The 16,337-nt window shown below is 54.6% G+C and overlaps 1 protein-coding gene across 2 annotated transcripts in view; it reads right to left on the bottom strand.

Annotated features, from left to right (window-relative positions):
• Positions 1–5,047: 5,047 nt before the first annotated feature.
• Positions 5,048–16,337, bottom strand: part of RUNX3 (RUNX family transcription factor 3) — a 60,349-nt gene continuing 49,059 nt past the window's right edge. For both annotated transcript variants that reach the window (XM_072975094.1, XM_072975093.1), the window contains exons 5-6: positions 12,628–12,786; positions 5,048–7,860 (exon numbers count right to left, since the gene is read on the bottom strand). In XM_072975094.1, the coding sequence (XP_072831195.1) occupies positions 7,316–7,860; positions 12,628–12,786 (704 nt within the window). In that variant the 3' untranslated portion in view covers positions 5,048–7,315. The remainder of the gene's footprint in view (positions 7,861–12,627; positions 12,787–16,337) is intronic.

Here is a 16,337-nt window from a genome sequence, read left to right as displayed (position 1 = left end):
AGTGTGTACCTGGCTAGAAAAAAATTATTCTTAGAAAAGGATTTATATATTTATAGAAAGTAAAAATCTACATAAAGACCTGCAAATATTAACAAAGGTTATCTTTGGAGAGGCAAGATTATAGGTAATTTTTCTTGTGCTCTTTTTGCTAATCTGTATTATCTCCTTTTTCCCCCATGACTATATATTCCTTACTGTAATTTTAAAATGTGATTTTATATTTGTGAGTCTGTTTCTGTTTTGCATATACATTCATTTATATCATTTTTTTAGATTCTACATACAAGTGATATCATACAGTAGTTATCTTTCACTGACTTATTTCACTAAGCATAATATTCTCTAACAAACTAGGGGTTACCAAAGAGGAGAGTAAAGGGGAAGGGACAGATTAGGAGTATGGGATTAACCCACACAAATGACTATACAAACAGATACAAACTACTCTACACTTTTGGTGGGAATGTAGTTTGATGCAGCCACTATAGAAGACATGGAGGTTTCTCAAAAAACTAAAAATAGATTTACCATATGATCCAGCAATCCCACTCCTAAGCATATATCCAGAGGGAACCTTAATTCAAAAAGATACATGCACCCCAGTGTTCATAGCAGCACTATTTACAATAGCCAGGACACAGAAACAACCTAAATGTCCATCAACAGATGAACGGATAAAGAAGATGTTTTTTATATATATATATATATATATAAATAAAATATATATGTATATAATGGAATGCTACTCAGCCATAAAAAAGAATAAAGTAATGCTATTTGCAGCAACATGGATGGACCTGGAGACTGTCATTCTAAGTAAGCCAGGAAGAGAAAGAAAAATACCATATGATATCACTTTATATGTGAAATCTAAAAAAAAAGAGACACAAATGAATTTATTTACAAAACAGAAATAGACTCACAGACATAGAAAACAAACATGGTTACCAGGGGGGAAAGGGGGTGGGAAGGGATAAATTGGGAGTTCGAGATTTGCAGATACACACTACTATATATAAAACAGATGAACAACAACTTCATACTGTATAGCACAGGGAACTATATTCAATATCTTGCAGTAACCTATAATGAAAATGAAAAAGAATATGAAAAGGAGTATTTGTATGTATATGTATGACTGAAACATTATGCAGTAAACCAGAAATTGACACAATACTGTAAACTGACTATACTTCAACTAAAAAAAACCCTCTAAAAAAATAAAGAACAAGGATATGTTATACAGCACAGGGAATTATAGCCATTCTCTTACAATAACTTTTAATGGAATATAATCTGCAAAAATACTGAATTACTATGCTGTACATCTGAAACTAATGTGACATTGTAAATCAACTATACTTCAATTTGAAAAATGTGATTTTAAAATTTAATACATGTAACTTGGGAACCTCAGACCCAAGGTCTTGTAACGTTACATCTTTGGGCCACAGGAGAGTAGGGTGGCAAGACCAGACTCTGAGCCCTGGACCCTTCAGTCTGAGAGGATGCTTGTGGCCTTGGGGGTGATGAGGGGGTTGTCATGAGCCAGGACATAAGGCCTCACTAAAACCTGGGGGGAAAAGGATCGGGGTGAGGGCAGGGTTGTTATCATTGTACAGCTGGCAATAACGAAAACTATTATCAAAACTTTGTCCACGGAGACTCCATCAAATGCCACAAACCTGAGAAACTCAGAGACACTTGAACCTGAAGTTTGGGTCACAGGGTCTTTCCTGTGACTTCTGTGCTTAAGACGCCTTAGGGAACACTTAGTTCCTCCTCTGACCATTTTGTACAGGCTTCACCCTCCTTTGCCCGGACTATTACAGTAGCCTGTGAGCTGGTCTATACACCCCTATGAAGCCTGCGTTCCATGTCACCATGGTGATCCCCTGACACACACGCATCTGAATTTGCCCCCAGCTCCCCAGTGCCTGTGGGACCAAATCCAAGCCCTCAGCTTGACCTTCAGCCCCCAGACCCCCTGGTCTCCTGTATTGCCTCACCATGCCTCTACCTTCCCCACTGTCCTCTCCAGTTCATACACAACCCTGTCCTCCAGGCCTCTGCACATGCAGTTCCTTCTACCCAGAGGCCCTCCTGCTGCTTCTCCGCTGGTAAATTTCCACTCATCTTCCCATCTTGTCTCAACCACACCACGTATCCCATGGGTTATCCCACTTGTCTTCCTGTCTGTCCGCCCTGCGAGCTCCCCAGGGGCACGTCTGCGTCTCAGGGCCTTTTTCTTGCTGTCTGGCACGTGGGGGTGGTGTGGGGCTTGGGTCTCTGGTCAGTGAGTGAATGAACTCTGGCCAAGGCCTTGCAGACTTCAGGCCCAAGGAGCGGAGTTGGGTGTGTGGCCCAAACAGCTGCCATCCATTAGGACACCAGCAAGGCCACAACTGTTTACAGCAGCCGGTGTGGGCACAAAGGAAGGGTGGCTCCAGAAAGCTGGCTCTTGGGGCTGCTCCACTCCCCTTCGCTTGAGGTCTTCCTCTGGGCTGGGCTCAGGGCAGGCTCCCTCTGTGGGTGAATATAAATATATAAAACAAACAGCAAGCGTTTAGCTGCAAAACTAAAAATAGGAAGCCTGGAATCCGGCTCCCCAGGCTCCTCTAGCTGCTGGACCACACAGGTGTGGATGCGGATGTTGCGGGGATGCAGCCCCTCACCCCTTCCCAGCTCCCCGGCCCTCATGGGGAGGAGTGGGGGGCACCCTGCGTTTCCGCAAGGAACAGTTCATTCTTTCACTCGGGCTCCCCCCGCCCCCACCCGTTTGACAGCTCATTTCATTTACGACCCCAAAATGAACCAACCCACTGAGGTGAATTCCCTGCTCACCCGGCCAAGCTGGGTGTCTGGTGCTGCCGAGCACTGCCCCCTGGGCCAGGCTGGGGGGCCCGGCAGGCTGTGTTTATGGGGTGCAGTCTGGGGCAGGGGAAGAGTGAGTGAGGCAGGTCTGGGCGTCAGCTCCACTCAGGGTCAGCTCCTCAGTTTTCCCCTTACATCATTATCTGGGGCCTATAAAACCCTGCCAGGACGTCCATCTCTCAGAATAAAAGCCAAAGCCATCCCCGTGGCCAGGAGCCCAGCAGTCTCATGTCTGTCTGGGGCCACATCACCCCTCAGGAGGTGCCAAGCACAGCCCAGTGCCCAGGAGACCACCCCTGGAAGTCCCAAGGCCTGTACCACCTCTCCCAGCCTCTGCCAGGCCAGATGCAGGCTGCAGGCCGTGGGGCCAGGGCGGGGCTGGTGAAACTATAAGCACTTACCAAGTTCGACCAGCTCCTTGAGCCTCAGAATGAGATTCTGGAGTCCAAGGGTCCCCAGACACTGGACAGCAGGGGCAGAAGGTGGGGGACCTGGGCCAGGGCTCCAGCAGGTTGGGGTTGCTGGGCTGGGGTATCAACCTTTCCTTCCAGCTGAGTAAACCCCTGTCCCAAAGCAGGGCCTTTAGGGATCCTGGGACCTGCGAGTCTACCACATACCTGGCACACAGTAGGTGTTTGTGTAATATCTGAATAAAAAAGGAGGCTCAGTGAGGGGCAGGGACCTCCAACAGCCACAGAGCTAAAGAAGGAAATAAAACTCTTCTTCCACATCAAGAAATCTTCCAGGCCCTTCCAGGATGAACCTCCTGAGGTTAGGAAGTTCTGTCTAATGTCTAACGTGAATTCTGGCCACAACAGAGGCAGTGCCTCCTCCCCCTTCTCTGGAGGGAAATGTCTGCTCTCCCCCCCCCTGCTGCCACCTGCAGGCTGATAGGGTTACTGCAGCACTTCCCAGGACACCCCTCAAAGTCAGGCAAGTCCTGGATTTCTCTGGGCCTCCGTTTCCCTTTGGGAAACTGAGTGCTGGAGTGAAGGTGATGGAGCTTTGAGGCAGGGGCTCTGGAGGCCACAGCTCCTCTCCCATCAGCTATGACACCAAAGTGTGTACCCCTTATAACTTCCATCATTTCCTACAAAGTGACCCCAAATGAACACATGCAAGGAAGCAGAGTGTTGGCTTGTAGATGCTGCTTCAGGAGCAGCACTGCTGATCCCAGGGAGTCACCACCCAGAGCTTACCCATATTGCAATTTGGCAGCTCTGGCTGGGATCTTGCTCGAAGAAGACTCTGCTGGGCCTGGGGCAGAAGGGGTGCTGGATGGTGGAGGGTGGAGATCAGGGTTTAGGCTGGGGAAAGGGGGACTTCCTGTTGGGTGTTGGGTTTCAGGCAGACCAACCAAACTGAACCGGGCAAAGTCTTGGGATTAGCTTTTGAAGTATTTTCATTCAAAAATAAGGTCTGTTTTATGAAAACTCCCCTCTACAAGCCCCACCTGGACAGGCATGGTGGGCCAGGCCTCCTTGCTGGCAGGGTAGGGAGGGAGGCTGCCAAGCTAGGTCCTCACACCATCACACTCACCACCCCATCGTCAGCCACAAACAACTCTGGGGAGATGTGGAGCCAGATGACACCCCTTCTTTGCACCTTAGTTGCCTCATCTGCAAAGCGGGGGAGCTGCCATAGCTGCTTGCTTAGCAGTTTTGATCACTGCTAACTTATCAGTATCCCTGCAAGCAGTTCGCAGAGGGGGTTCTCACCAAGACTGCTTTATTCACCTGCCTCTGCCCCCTCCCCAACTCAGAGCCTGGGGGACAAGCTCTGCTTGATCTGTTTATTTGTGAAAAGTCACGGGTCCCTTATGAGGGGAAGAGGGATGGTGGAGTCTTGAGGACCTGTCTGACGACCCTTAGGGTTTTAGCCACACTAGGAGGAGGCCTCACCAGCTGTACTGGCCTAGGGTGGCCTTGACGGCCATTCCTGATGGAGCTGGGTGCAAGGAGGCCAGGGCACTGGGGATCTCCAAGGCAGTGAGGTTAGCCCTGTTCCTGCCCCCAGGCCCCGCCTCACTCCTCCTTGGCCACGGTGACGGGGCTCCATCCTCTCCCACCCGCCATGCACACAGCCCTAGAAGTCTGGCATTGGCTCCTTCAGCACATCTCAGACTTATATTATTGTAACAAATCACTCAAAATTCCATTTTACAGTTAAATAGTACAGAAGACAGACAGTTTACTGTACAAGTAAGTTGTGCATTAAAAACAAACACATTAAGCAAATTATAGTGCAAAGCAGTTTTCACCCCTCTCCACCCTCTTTCCAGCTCTGGGACAGTTTTACGGAAGATATGAGCGTAGCAGGTATGGACACTTCAGCATGACAATATGTCACAAAACATCTGAACTCACCACCAACAAGCTTATAGTAACATGGTACCCAAACTTCTTCACTTCTTTGTGCTTTCTAAATCAGTGTGTTTGCCTAGTACAACTTTAAAGCAGCCTTGTAAATAAGGACCCATTTTTACCAGCCTGAGCCATTGGAACCCACTACGGGCCTTGAAAAACAGACTCAGCATGGCTGCCATCACTTTCAGTCAGGGAGTGGGAGGTGGGGGGGGTCAATTTATTTCCTGTGCCTGCCCCCATCAGGGCTCGGACATCAGGAAGGGGTAGTAATCTGGGGAGGGGCTAAAAGTGTTGCGCACTGGGAACCCAAGGGTGCCTCCCATGCGGGCCTGGGGCCAGTCTACAACCACAGGGAACAGGGGTGAAGACACGAGGGCAATGGTCTTGCAGCTGCTTCCTGAGAAGGGGTGGAGAGCGCCCCTGGCTGAAGGGAGTCAGAAGACACCCCCAGCGGCTACTCTGAAGAGATGGAGACTGCCTTTTCCAGTGAGGGTAGGACAAGAGAAACAGGAGCAGGAGGGGCTTGAATAAGACCACCTGAAGGGCTTCCTGTCAGTGCATCTCCTGTGTGCTTATCTGGCTGTTGCCACGGCCTGGGGTGATACGGCAGGCCAAGTGCCATCACAGAGACAACCACTGAGGAGCATTTTGCAGGGGAGACCTGGCGAGCCCCTTACAGCTCTTGTGTTCTGCCACGACGCAGCCGCCACACTCCGCCTCTCACCTCCACCGGAACACCCACACACCCTCTCGGACAAGTGCCCGAGAGCGACGGACGTGACTTCAGCATCTCACCAGGGTTTCCCTCTTTCTGCACCAGGGCTGGCCTTTGGTGGAAGTTGGTGGGATGCTGTTGAAGGAATGTGGCCTCCTGAGGAGGTACTAGGATCCTAACAATTCCACACTCTCAGAGCGGGGAGGGTATAGCTTACTACCACGGGGTAAGGTCCCTGTAAGAGGCTTTGTGTCTGAAAATGGCTGACAAGCTTTTTTTTTTTCTTTCCCTAAAATCATCTTTAAAAACTGTTTTTTGCTCAAAACTGCTTTGGGAGCAGTCTCGTTACAGACAGAGAGCTGTAGGTTAGAGGCTGGGAGGCTGGGGGTTGTGGGTGTGCCCAGCTTGGCTGGACCTAGGTGGGACAGGGATGCTGACATCTGACTCCGTGACCCCTCACCCCAAAGCTTTCTGCTGGGACCTATCTGGTCCCTGTGCTCTCTCCAAAAATGGCAATTGTGAGACCCGCCTAGAGGGAAGGGACCCTTCCCTGCCCCTACGGAGAACAGAGGATGAATGCCTTGGGCTGGTAAAGTGCATGGAGGACCCGTCTGCAGATGTTTTCCCTGGTTTTAGGGACCTGCTGCCACAGGCTAGTCTGCTCTGGGGACTGGGATCCACAGCCGGCTGGGATGGGGTCAGGGCCTCTTAGCTGCTGGGAGTTGTGGGGGAGCAGAGTGAAGCGTGGGCTTTGGCGTGTTCTCATTCCACCTCTGCCAGCAATTTCCTGGGTCCTCCAGATGGGTTCCTTCCCCACCCATACAATGAGGGACCCCCTCTCAGGGCTGGGGGACTTTCCAGTTTTAACTCAACTTGCGTAAACGTGGAGGGAGGGCTGGGCCCATGGGGCGTGGGGTCCCTCAGGAAGGTGAGGTGGGGAGGTCTTTCCAGCACCCCGCGGGTAAGAGGCCAAACCGTATGGGCAAATGCCACCTCTTTCTGAAACAGAGATGGTCTCTGTCCCAGGAGGCTTGGGCCCCGTGACAGCAGCGAGCGTAGCTGGGGATAGCCAAGGCATTCCGGGGGAGCTGGCAGGAGAAAGATACTGCGCCCACAGGAACGTGGGATGAGATGAGTAGGATCTGGGCTGGGAGTGGTGTCCTGGGGGAGGTCCCTAGCCCTCTGTACAAAGACATGGCTGGACTAGATGCTCTCAGAGCCAGCCACCAGCTTGGGGCGCCAAGGACTGTGGACTCTGGGCCTATGACTGCCCTGAGCCTAGGAGCTGGGCCAGCCACTTGTCCGGAAGGTTCTTGGGGTCCCGGCTGCCGGCAGAAGCAGTCCACTTTGACCTGGGCAGTCAGTAGGGCCGCCACACGGCCTCGTCCATGCGGCCGGGTGTGCTCAGGGCAGTGGGCGAGTTGCTGTGGCTGCCATCAGCCTCCACGCCGTCGCTCTGGCCGCCAAGGCTGGGGTTCATGAGGTTGCCAGCGGCGACAGAAGCAGCGCTGCTGGTGCAGGAGGCCAGCATGCGGGTGGGCGAGCGGTCGCCCCCGCTGCTGCTGCCGGCCACCATGGAGAACTGGTAGGAGCCGGAGGACGCGCCGTAGTAGAGGTGGTAGGGGGACGGGTTGGCCTGGAAGGGCCCGCTCTGGTTCTGCGGGGCTCCCGGGTAGGGCGGCGGGAGGTAGGTGTGGTGGAAGCGGCTGGTGGCCGGCATGCTGGCCACGCTGAGGCTGCTGATGCTCGTGCCCGAGGGTGTGGCGCTGTAGGGGAAGGCGGCTGACATGGCCCCCGGGTAATGCATCCTGGGATCGGGGAAGCGGCTCTCTGTGAGAGCTGGCAGCGCTGAGAAGGAGCGGTCGAACTGGCGGGGGTCGGAGAAAGGGTTCAGGTCCGAGGTGCCTGGGGACAGCAAGGAGGATGGTCAATCGCAGCCCAACATCACCCTGGGGATCCTTCTTTAAAAATGACCCCAGGTTCTGGTTCACAGGCCTGTTGGGGGGCATCCTTGGTTCTAGTTCTGGTTCTGTCCGATAGCCCCGAGTCACCTGGGGGCTGGAGCCTGCCTGACTCAGAACACTGCCCCACCTGGGAAACAGGTGAGAGCAGGCGACTGGGCCGCAGGTGGCCAAGGGGGTCGCTGGGGCAGGCAGAGAAGGAGAAGGGCTGTTCTTTCTCCTCCTGGAATCCTCTTCACATCCTACCAGAGCAGAGGCCTGTTGAGGGGGTGAAGCTGGGCCCCCAGCTGGGCTGTTGGTGTGTGGGGAGCTGAGGACAGGCCAGGACACGCCGCCCTGCAGCCTGGCCCGTCAGCTCCCGCCTCCCTCCCTCCCTCCCTCCCTCCCCGTTAAGAGCTAGCAAGACCATGGGTATGAGGAGGGTCTCCAACGTTCCTATGAGATTGGGAGTTAGGCCCTGCTTTTGCAGATAAGGAAACAGAGGCAGAGAAAGATCCATTCTCCTGAGGTTGCACAGAAAGCACTGGAACTCGTCATGAGGCCTCTGCTTTCTGCTCTCTGCTGGGCCTGCACCTCTCCAGCCCAGGTGGGGCTCAGTTAGGTTACATGAGCTTCTGCTGGTAGTGGGGGCTCTGGGTCCACAGCAGCTCTGTCTGCCACTCCCACCCCATACTTCACCCTGGACCTGTGTCTCCAGGGCTGCCCTGCAGGCTGAAGCTGACTAGTGGCCAGACAAGGATCAGATACCACACTCACCTGCCCCTGCAGCAAAGTGAGATGGCAGCCAGAGGGGCTTGGTGGCCTGAACCTTGCCCTCGTCACAGAGAGACCCAGTGTCCAGCCCAGGCTCCGCCCTGGCTCTCACAGGAATTTGGCTCCCCAAGGGCTCCAAGACAAAGGTACCCCAGTCTCCGCCCCGTACTTTTATAGTCACAGACCCCCGAAACCTCAACATTCAAAGGGGCTTCAAGATTGAGTCTAAACTCCTTAATAGGAAAACTGAGACTCAGCGAGGGTGAGGCACTTGCCTAAGGGTCACACAGCACATTGGACGTGGCATAGAATCCTGGGGTTCTCAGCCCTGAGCTCTGACATGTGCCTGAGAGGTAGCTGTCTCATCTTCGAAGCAGCACAGAATGGAAGTTAACTGTGTGGTCTCTGAGGTTAGAAACTTATCTCGGTCCTGACACTTACTAGATGTGTGTCCTTGGGTAAGTCACTTAACCTCTCTGTACATCAGTTGTCCCACATGAAAAATGGAGGTGATAACAGTCCCTAGGATTAAATTAGTTAATACACGTAAGGTGCTTCCACTGGGCAGAGTAGGGGCCTGATGAGGGTTTCTGTTGTTCTGGGCACACAGGAGACCTGGCCCATTCAGGGCCCTGCGAAGGTGCACCCCTGACACTCGGCGTTCCTTGTACCAGGCCAAGAGGGTGACTCTGAGCAGCAGCGGTAGGTGGATGAGTTCCCAGCAGCAGTCCCAAGATGAAGTCTGTCTGTCCCCGTGCCCTCTACCCACCAAAGACTAAAGGCGGGAGAGGACTCAGGAGGAGGCCAGCCTCCGTCCCTGGCCAGCTCCAGGTGGGCACAGCCTGCCGTCACTGATGCGTGGCTGAGGCTAGAGCTGTGGGTGCCTTCAGGCCTTGCTTCCCAGATCTGCCTGAGGTGCTGTATGACCTCAGATGACACTTGTAACTTCTCTGGGCTTTGGGGTCTTCCTGATTCAACTGGGGGCGGGGATGTTTCCTCAGCAGCAGGCTCTGGTCCTGTATGTGGATCAGAATGGAACGATGCTCCCAGGCTCAAGGTGGGGAGATGTGGGAACAAGGGTCTGGGTGACTTTTTCTGGCACATCTGGAACCCCTCCTAACAGACCCCTTGGTTGGTCAGTGTTGCTTGGAAGCCCACGGCTTCAGGGGAGTCTGGCTCGTGCTCTCCTTTCCAAACCCCAGGGGAGAATCCTTGTTGGCAGTGCCTGGCACCCCAAGCACAGCAAAGTGTGAGGCTGACACCTTGCTCTGAGCCCAGCAAAGTGAGTGCTGCTCAGCTGACAGGAACCCATTTTCTAAACAAAGGAAACCTAAACAGGGACCCCAGGATGCGATAGGGGGGCCTGGCATGGGGGGGCTGCAGTCCCAGAAGCAGAAAGCCAGGCCAGGTGGGCCTGTGTGTGTGGCCCTTGGGGGCCACATGGGCTGCAGGCAGACCAGCCTGATCTGCTGCCGTCCCATCCTGCCTCCTCGCAGGGTAAGGGGAGCGTCTGCCCTCAGCACCCTCTCAGCTCCTACCCCCATCCCCACCCCCTCCAGCCCAGTAGCCCCAGGAAACCAGAGCTGGCCAGGCCGCTGTCGAGCAGCCAATCCCAACACTGGAAGGAAATGTTTATTTTCTTCTCCAAATTGCCCCAGCTGCTGTGTGGTGGCTGAATGAGCCCTTTGAGCTGTGAGAAGCCCCCATTGTGGGCGGCCGCAGCTGGGGGGCTGGGGACTGGGGTACAGACGGGTTGGGGCCTCAGCACTGCTTGCCAGTGACCAAAGCTGGGGGGTCAAAGCTATTAACAGGAACCCAGAGAAGTGGTGGTGGAGCATCCTGAGGGGGCCCCCAAGATGGAGTCTGAAAGCAGAGGCTTGTCCCGCCAGGAGGGAGGGCCAGTGAGAGTGACTCCCCAAGCCCGCCCTCCTAATACCCCTCTGTGATCGATATTCCTTCTTCCCACTTTACAGATGAGAAAACTGAGGCTCAGAAGGGTGAAGCAAGTTGCCTAAGATCACACAGTCAGTATGTGGTAGAGCTCAAATTCCTAGCTAGGTCTACCTGACTGCAAAGTTCACGCTGCCTCCTTGGTCTTGGTGGTCAAAAGCCCTTCCTCTCACTCCAAAGGGGACAGGCCCGAGGACGAGGGGCATGGCTGGTGTGAAGGACCCTGTAGGCTGCCTGCAGTCTAGTGCTGTGGGTGGTTAGGGAGCACCCTGCCTCAGGATACAGCAGAAGGGGACGGACTGCGTCAGCCACTGCCCAACACAGGCCCAACCTCCTTTCCTCCCAGTCCGGGGGAGACAAGGACTCTGCCCACTGCTGGGCCAGGTCTGGCCCTAGTGGGCTGGACAGAGGGTGGGCAGGCCTGCCTCAGGCCCCATCAGGTGCTGATTCCCAAGTTCTGTCCACACAGCTGGGAAGAGTGGTGGGCTCTTCTTTCACGGGAGCTGCTGGACAGGAAAGGACACCACTGTTTGCCCTCACCTGTTGGAGTCCAGAGCTCCCTGGCTGGGTCCCAGCTCCACTCATGGCAGGCAAAGGCCTGGAGTATCAGGCTGCTGTGCCTGGACAAATGCTGGCCTGTGGGGCACTGGAGCACAGACAGCTTTGGGCAGGGGTGGGCATGAGCCCCGAGCGCCAGCCGCAGCCTCCTGAGGTCGGACCCTCCCTGCAGCCCCTGGGCTCGAGAGCTGCTGAGTGTCTCAAACTCCATGGCCCATGGCTCAGGGCGGACCTGGGGCCTCTCCTCTCCTTGGGGGCTCAGCAGGGCCAAGGCCCAGCTTCCCAGGCCAGAAAGGAGGTGCCTTCTCTTCACACCAGGAGGCTGCACCAAGTCCCCTCATCGTGGCATCGTACCTGGCACACATGGCAAGGGCTGGTGGCTCCCAGTAGGGGCTCCCTTGCCTTTGCTCTCAGAAGTGCAGGAAGTTCCTGGGGGCAGATGCTGTGGACACTTTGAACCTGGTTGTTGATGGGCTGTGTGACCCAAGTGTGGCTCTGAACCTCTTAAGCCTCAATTCACTCATCTGCCATATGGGTTCTAACCAGGGCCTCGAGGACACCCACAGTGCATGACAGCAGCCAGCCCTCCCACCTCCGTCCAGTCCTGGTGACGAGCGCTCTCTGCCGTCGCCTGGCCTGAGGGCCAGCTCTGCACTCAGCCTCCTTAACCCCAGCGCCCTGGCCAAGAGAACCTAGAGAGCCAATATTCATCATCCAGCCATCTGCTGAGCACCTGCCATGTGCCTGGCGCCTGCACACCTGCACACCTGGGTGGCCTGCCCAAGATCAGGTTCAGTTGTGCCCACTGCGTTCATCCAGCCATGAGGGGTAGACTCCACCTTGGGCTTCAGCCCAGAGGTCTCCCTCCTCCTTCATGTTTGGGAAGAATCTCTGGGCTGCATGGGGCCCTTTCTCAGGGGATGCTGTGTGTCTCTCCAAGCCTGCAACATCACTTTACAGTTTACTCAAAAGTCTGTTTGAGTGCGGTAATGTCATCCTGGGTCCAGGCAGAGGCATCCACCACCACCCCACTTTCAGACAAGAAAGCTGGGGCTTGGGGGCCATGGTGTCCTCATCAGACAAGCATCTATCTCAGGCTCCTTGGGCAAGTCCTGCCCAACTTTGACTGGTGCACTGTTCCCTGAGGTAACAGGGAGAGCCTGGACTCTAACCATTCATGCTGGTCCCTGGGGCCAGGCCCCGCAATGACACATGGTGGGTGACAATAAACGTTTGCTGAGTGAATGAAGGAAGGGCCGAGCCCAGGACCAGGCACCGAGCAGGCCCCCAGAGCAGATGTGTAGGAGAGAATGGGCACCATGTGCCTCCTTATTAAACCAGGGCAGAGCAGCGAATGACCTTCTGATGAGCCACTGGTCTGGAGCAGAAGGACCACATCCAGGTCCAGGTCCCCATCCACCTTCCCCACTGCAGTCCCGCTGTGCCGTACCTTGGATGGGGGTCTGGGCCTGGCTGCTGAAGTGGCTCGTGGTGCTAAGTGAGCCGCGGGGGCTGGGCGTGCTTGGCGTCACCCGCATGCGCAGACGCTCCAGTTCCCCGAAGCGGTCGGGGAACGCCTTGGTCTGGTCCTCCAGCTTCTGCCGATGGCCTGCAGAGCATGGGAGCCTATGAGCAGCTGGTTCCTGAGTCTCAGGGGAACAGAAATGCCTTGTTCTGCTGGGAAGTTCTCCGTGAGGTCCAACCTAAGGTCTCTGCAGGGTAGGTCACCACCAACCTCTTTTCTGAACAGAGAATGGTCAGTATGTGCCACCCTGGCGCTGCCATGATCTCACTCTGACCTGTGAGCAGGAATACTCACTTATTCCATAGGTGACCCTCAGAGAGGGGCTCCAGGCCACAGAGCCTGGAGTTGTGGGGGTCAAGATTTGAATGTGCAGTTTCAAATCAAAACCTGTGACCTGAACCTCTACGATACACTTTTTGGCAGAAAGAGAATCTGAGGCAGTAGGCATGAGAAAGGGGCTCAAGCAGGCTCCTGTGGGAGTCAGGGAGAGAACGCAGGGCTGCTGCTACCATCTGCCTCCCAGCGTCGCTCCCGCCACACACCTGCGAGGGTAATGGGGACGGCCCTGGAATGGGAATGTGGGCTCCTCCAGCCTGGAGCTGCCCAGGGAACCCAGAACATGTCTTCTCTTCTCTGGGCCTCAGACAGGAGGGGAAACTCAGCAGGATGCTGGGAAGTGGTGTGGGGCACTATGTGAGGGGCTGGACTCCCATCTCTGTCCAGAAGCTGGGTACAGGGGACCAGTGTACCTGGCTTGAGACATCACACCTGGAGAAACTGCCAGCCTTTCTCATTATCCCTCTGCCATGGCCCACACCAGATGGACCCCAGCCTCGCCTCCAAGACCTCAGAGGTGCTGGCAGGGTCAAGGTGGCCAGGCTCTGCCGTCAAGCAGCCAGCCAAGGCCACCCTCAAGGCTTCTCAAATGACATTAAACTTGCAGGGACCAACACACACACATACACACACACACACACACACACACACACACACACACTTTTTCAATTACTCCTTTTAGATTTCACAAGCAACACGTGAATATCTACAAAAATAAAAGCGTTACAGGTAAGGCTAATGGCTCCCCTGACCCACTCTCAATCCCTGCCTAGAAATACCCATGTGATCAATTTGGAGGTCTCTCTTTCGAGCTCCCCCCACCCCTTTTTTTGTCTTTTCATACATGTAAAACAGAGCAAGCTTCTCATGGAACTTTCTGGAATGGTCTCAGCCTGGTTGTATCATTCTGTAATTTGCTCCTTGAGTAGCACACCCTGGGGGGCCATCTCAGTTTGCTTATCTGTAAGATGGGGAGAGTGACCCAGCCCCACAGAAACAACAGAGTTCCTGGGAAACCCTGGGAGCCCACCTGGGACACAGTGAGGATCACTAGTGGGAGGAGGGTAGCACTGCTAAGCCCGTGGGTGTCCCTCACTCCTGCTTGTCACATCCACTGGAGGCCGCTGTCCACTCAGCTGTTCCTCTCAGATGGACACTTAGGCTGTTTTACCTCCATTATTCCCTCGCATGAGACATTCCCAAGAAAGTCTCTGATCACAAACCTTCTTGTGTCGGGGGATTTCTCCAGGGCAGACATTTGAATAGACTGCTCACTGCGAGGGATGAACAGCCTTCCACTGATCAGCCTGTTGGCGAAGGCTGGCCCATTCTGCTCCACCCCATCCTTGAGGGAGGAGGCCAGGCAGGCAGGCTGGCCAAGTCTTCTTTTTATAGACAAGAGAACCGCGGCTCAGAGTGGTGAAAAGTCTTGCCTGAGGTCACACAGTGAGAAGGGGGAAGGATCTCCAAGATCTAGGATCCCTGGAAGCAAAGCGTTAGGGAGGGGCTAGGGGAGATGGAAAGGCTTGCCTGAGTCCTGGGGTCTGCAGTGACATGTGAAAGTTTCTAGATTGAGAGCGAGAGAAGAGAGAAGTAGGTGGGAGGTAAAATAAAACACACCGTGCTTCCTGAGGCTTCGAAGATGTCATCCTGGGGGCCTGGAAAAATGTGAGATGACGCTTCACTGCTAATGGGAATGAGGGGACAGAGCTGGAGGCTTCAGAATGGGCCTGATTTCTGATTTTCAAAATGTGGATGCAAGGGATTCGGGTACCCGCAGACCCCCAGGCTCATTGCACATCCTAGCCACAAGCTCAAATAGGCCTCTGAGAGCCCTCAGAGATGCAACAGGTTTCCCTGGGAGCCACAGTGGGCTCAGCAAGTCACCAAGGACCAGGGAACCCACTTTCTGAGGAGGCCCCAGGCCCGAGCCCATGGGACGCTTGGCAGCCAAAATGAGACCACCTGGCCCCCAGCCAGGCACCCCCCAACCCCGCTGCTCTCTCCCAGGATCCTTGGCAACAGGGAAACTGTGGACTGAGGTGGCTCTGGCTGGAGCTGGGGCTGCAAACTCAGATGACTATGGGGACCGGGCAAGTCACATAAATGAAGCATGTGGGATGGGTGGGGACTGGGGCAGGCTGGAGAGGGTATGCCTTGTAGAAGGGGCAGTTGCCATCCAGTCCAGCTGACTGGCGCCTTGCTTGGGGTGGGCCCAGTGTTGCCAGAGCTTCTAATTTACCAGAAGCCAAAAACCAGCTTTTATGTGAAATCTCCCAGATTTTACATGTTGGCAATTAATTCAAATACTGAATACAACAACAACAAACAAATAACCCACCCACTTTATAGGACGTGTCCTGCCCAGGGGCTGCAAGTTTGCAATCTCCAAGTCTGAGATATCCTTTTCTGGTTGGTTGTCTAACCTTAGCCACCGAGGACTGGGTGATGGATACCCCTCAGGAGGCAGGCTCTGGGGGAGTGCCGCAGGGTTAGGCCCCAGTCCTGACAGGCCTTGGAGGAAACTGCCCTTGTTGCTGAGGCCACTGAAAATGGCAGGGCAATTTGGATGAGCTGGGGCACGAATGAATTCAGAACAATCTCAACAGGCAGGAAGCCGGCTGGATAGCTCTGGAGACCGCAGACTGACCTGACAGCAGCTTGGGTGCAGAGGATCTGGGTGTCTTAGTCAACCACAAGCCTGACATGAGCCAATGGGGCTACACAAAAGCTGGTGCAAAACCTCAGGCCTTGTTATCATCACCACTGGTGAATAAAGTCCCGTTTCTGAGTCACACTGTGTACAAAGTGTTTACAGATACTCCTGTGGCCCAGCGGAAGGAGGGCGGGGTTCACAGCTGGCCTGGGTTCGAGGATGGGCTTTGCCGCTTGCAGCCTAGTGGCCTCACTCAAGTCACACCCCTTTGCCCCACCCCAAGCCACAGTGTCCACATCGTGGTGCCCTCACAGGTCATGGTGCTGGCCAAACAAGGTCTCTGGACTCTCCTCACCCGCACAGGTCACTGTCATCTGCAAGGTCACTTCTACACTAGCTGGTGCCAAGGGAGGCAGGATTATACCCCCACATAGAGACCAGGGCACTGAGGCCAGGATGGTAAGTTCAGTCTGGGACACACAGCCAGGACAGCAGAGCCAGCATTGGCACCCAGGCCCCGACTCTGAGTCCACTGCTTTTTCTCCTGACACTCTCCTTTTGGCCCCACTTTACAGATGGGGCCACTGAGGCTTCAAGATGAGTCTTATGCTAAGCGGCTGCCCTGAGATACAAAGGAGGTAAT

This window comes from Vicugna pacos, chromosome 13 (assembly GCF_048564905.1).
Source record: "Vicugna pacos chromosome 13, VicPac4, whole genome shotgun sequence".
NCBI classification, from domain to species: Eukaryota; Metazoa; Chordata; class Mammalia; order Artiodactyla; family Camelidae; genus Vicugna; species Vicugna pacos.
This window is presented reverse-complemented; position numbering and strand designations above follow the sequence as displayed.